This window comes from Myotis brandtii, unplaced genomic scaffold (genome assembly GCF_000412655.1).
Source record: "Myotis brandtii unplaced genomic scaffold, ASM41265v1 scaffold1763, whole genome shotgun sequence".
In the NCBI taxonomy this organism is placed as follows: domain Eukaryota; kingdom Metazoa; phylum Chordata; class Mammalia; order Chiroptera; family Vespertilionidae; genus Myotis; species Myotis brandtii.
The window spans coordinates 116903-119893 of NW_005356530.1; the positions used below are offsets into that span (position 1 = coordinate 116903).

Consider the following 2991-nt stretch of genomic DNA (forward strand, 5'->3'; position numbering starts at 1 on the left):
CCCCCCCCTAAAAAAAAAAAAAAAAAAAAAAAATATATATATATATAAAAAAAAAAAGATTCCAGGGACACTCCCCCAGAGCCAGGCCACAGGCACTGTACAGGCACCTCATCTCTATGTCTGAGACACAGCAACCCCCACCATCTCACTTGAGCAGACACAGAATGAGCACTTCTGTCCAAAATCACACACACACACACACACACACACACAGCAGTTCTCGGAATCCAGGCCGCCCGGGTCTGGGCACAGAGGTGAGGTGGGCACTCAGCACCGTGCTGGCCTGTTAGTGACCCTCCAAGCACAGCAGCTGCCTCCTCTCCCGGCCCCACCCTCCCAGGCTCAAGGCACCCACTCTGAACAAGGGTCTGAAAGGCCAAGCTAAGGCCTGGCCCTGACAGGGAGTCACCATGGGCCAGAGGTGGGGAGCCTGGTGCACAGGGGGAGTCCGGACTCCGCTGCCCAGAATTCAGCCAAGGACCCGCCTCCATGCCAGGGGCATGGCTGAGTCACTGACCCCGGAGCAGGGCCCACAGTACCTGCCCAGGTCGGTCTAGTTCCTGACAGTCTGGGAAAGGCCACTGGGCAAACCAAGAGGGGCAAGTTTTTAGGACCCAACACACCAGAATGAGGAGCGTGAACACCGAGAAGCCCCCTGGTGCCAGGGGGTGGGTGCTCCGGGGCTGTGACCCCGAGAAGGGGAACCTCCTCCTGCAGGGCGGGCAGGAGTCCCTGCCATCAGGAGCTGGCAGGCCAAGGCCACGGCTGACAATGAACAGGGCGCTGAAACCCGACCCTAAACAGAATTTGGCCTCATCAAGGACCCGGGAAAAGCTCATTCCTCTTAAAAACCACCGCAAAGAACAGAAGTGGTGGCAGTCCGATGCCCTGTGACTCCTAACTCCCAGAACGCCTCCAACACACCCAAATGCCTACCGTGCAGTTTATGGGGGCGGATGCTCTCCTTGAGCCCACAGAGGAATGGGGATGGGGGAGATGGGGGTGGGGTGGGGTGTCAAACTGCTGTTTCCAACCCAGCCTGTCACTTGCAAGTGGGAGCTAGCAGGAGGCTCACCAATTTGCCCAAATTTTCCCACCGGCACTGAGATGGAGACACCCACCCCCAGCTGGGCGGTTTGAAGGCTTTAACCTTAAAACACTGGCTCCTGAGCAACCCAGTCATTTCATCCTAACCACCAGCACCAGCACATACAGGGCAGATCTTAATTCCTCCACTTTGCAGAGGACAAAACAAGTGAAAAAGGCCCGGCCAGCGCCCACCGAGGGCGGGGTGCCCAAGAGGGGAGCAGCTTCCCAGAGGGAATACCCTGACCCCAGGGGCAGCATTACTCCCCTCGCCCCAGATCTTGTTAATTCCTCCACTTTGCAGAGGACAAAACAAGTGAAAAAGGCCCGGCCAGCGCCCACCGAGGGCGGAATGGCCAAGGAGAGAGCAGCTTCCCAGAGGGAATACCCTGACCCCAGGAGTCCCAGGGGCAGCATTACTCCCCTCGCCCAACGCTGACCACCCACAGCTCCCTGCCCCGACCTGGGCCGAGCCGGGGGAACGCTCACCGGATCTCCGCTTCATGATGACCACCACCCCTTTGCCGTCGGGCGCCGGCTCCACGCCCACCGTCTTGCGGTGAATCAGCCCGTTGTAGCGAAAGGAGTTGCGGGCCTTCAGGTTATTGGGTTCCTGGGAAGGGAGGACGCATGGGAGTCGTGAAGAGGTTGGGGGCAGATCCGGGCGGTACTTGTTCTTGCGGATCATGTGCCGGATGCTGCTCAGGGTGGCCCGGGCGTTCTTGTTGATGGTGGTGCACACGTAGGAGGTGGCGGGCTTTCTCTGGCCGGATCTCCGCTTCATGATGACCACCACCCCTTTGCCGTTGGGCACCGGCTCCACGCCCACTGTCTTGCGGTGAATCAGCCCGTTGTAGCGAAAGGAGTTGCGGGCCTTCAGGTTATTGGGTTCCTGGAAAGGGAGGACGCATAGGGGTCGTGAAGAGGTGGGAGGCGGGGGGGATCCCGGAGCCCGTGAAAGGGCCTCCCCTCAGACCCAGGAGTCCCAGCCCCACGTACGGTGCTGTACGTCTGCTTGTTCCTCTTGATCAGGAAGCTGGAGCAGTTCCGCACGATCATCCATTGCAGGTGGGCAGACATGGCGGCAGCTGCGGGGAGAGGGGCGCGGGGAGGTGTCAAGCCGACGCCGGGCCCCACCAGGACAACCGAGGATGTGAGCCGGAACCAGGCGAAAGCGGGCACCCTGAGGGCAGACAGCGCCCAGGAACCTGCTAGGCCGGGGCTGGGCGACCTAAGGCGGAGGGACTGAACTTCGGCGCCGAGACTAACTGCGGGGGAGAACGTGAGAATCCACCGCGTCTTCCGGTGGCGGGGCCGGGGGGCGAGCCAAGGACGCGAGGGGCGCAATGAGAAAAGCCGACGGGGGCAAACACGGGGCGGGGGACGCAAGATGCGGCCACGCGGGCGAGCGCAAGGCCTTCGCTTACCTCCTCACGCTGCGGCAGCCGGAGACGGAAAGAGGCACGCAAGGGGCGGGGCGACGCCTTTAATACCGATACGCATTTCCGTTTCCTCTCTGGGAACGCGCGCGTCGCCTCCCGACCCCGCCTCCGAGGCGGCTCGGCAACGTTCGGCTGTTTCCGTCTTCCGGTCGCACACCGCTCGGAACCTTCGGAACTCTTCGGCCGGAGACCCGAAGGCGGGTTCTCAGACGCGGAGCTACACCGTTCCGGGACCGCTCGTTTGTTTCCGGAACTTTACGACTGGGTACAGCCCTTTCGTCGGCGGCCTCTCCCCTAGGACTGCTCACCCAGCGCTTGGCACAGGAGGGGCGCTCAGTAAACATTTGTTTTAGGGTTTATGTTTATGAATGAACATGTTGAGTGCGTGAACTCTTAAGCCAAGCCCTGGTGCTTCCGGTCTTCTCCGTAAGCTCTCGGCTATTGCCGACGAAGGCTCGCTCGG

General features: G+C 60.9%; 1 protein-coding gene across 2 annotated transcripts in view; it reads right to left on the minus strand.

Moving 5' to 3' along the window:
- The window catches only part of RPL28 (ribosomal protein L28), a 3193-nt gene extending 575 nt beyond the window's left edge, over positions 1–2618 (minus strand). The window contains exons 1-3 of one of the 2 annotated variants that reach the window (XM_014537321.1): positions 2514–2618; positions 2086–2174; positions 1758–1978 (exon numbers count right to left, since the gene is read on the minus strand). In XM_014537321.1, the coding sequence (XP_014392807.1) occupies positions 1758–1978; positions 2086–2166 (302 nt within the window). In that variant the 5' untranslated portion in view covers positions 2167–2174; positions 2514–2618. Of the gene's footprint in view, positions 1–1575; positions 1700–1757; positions 1979–2085; positions 2175–2513 lie in introns of both variants that reach the window. The other variant, XM_014537322.1, reaches the window with a different exon arrangement.
- Positions 2619–2991: the final 373 nt, after the last annotated feature.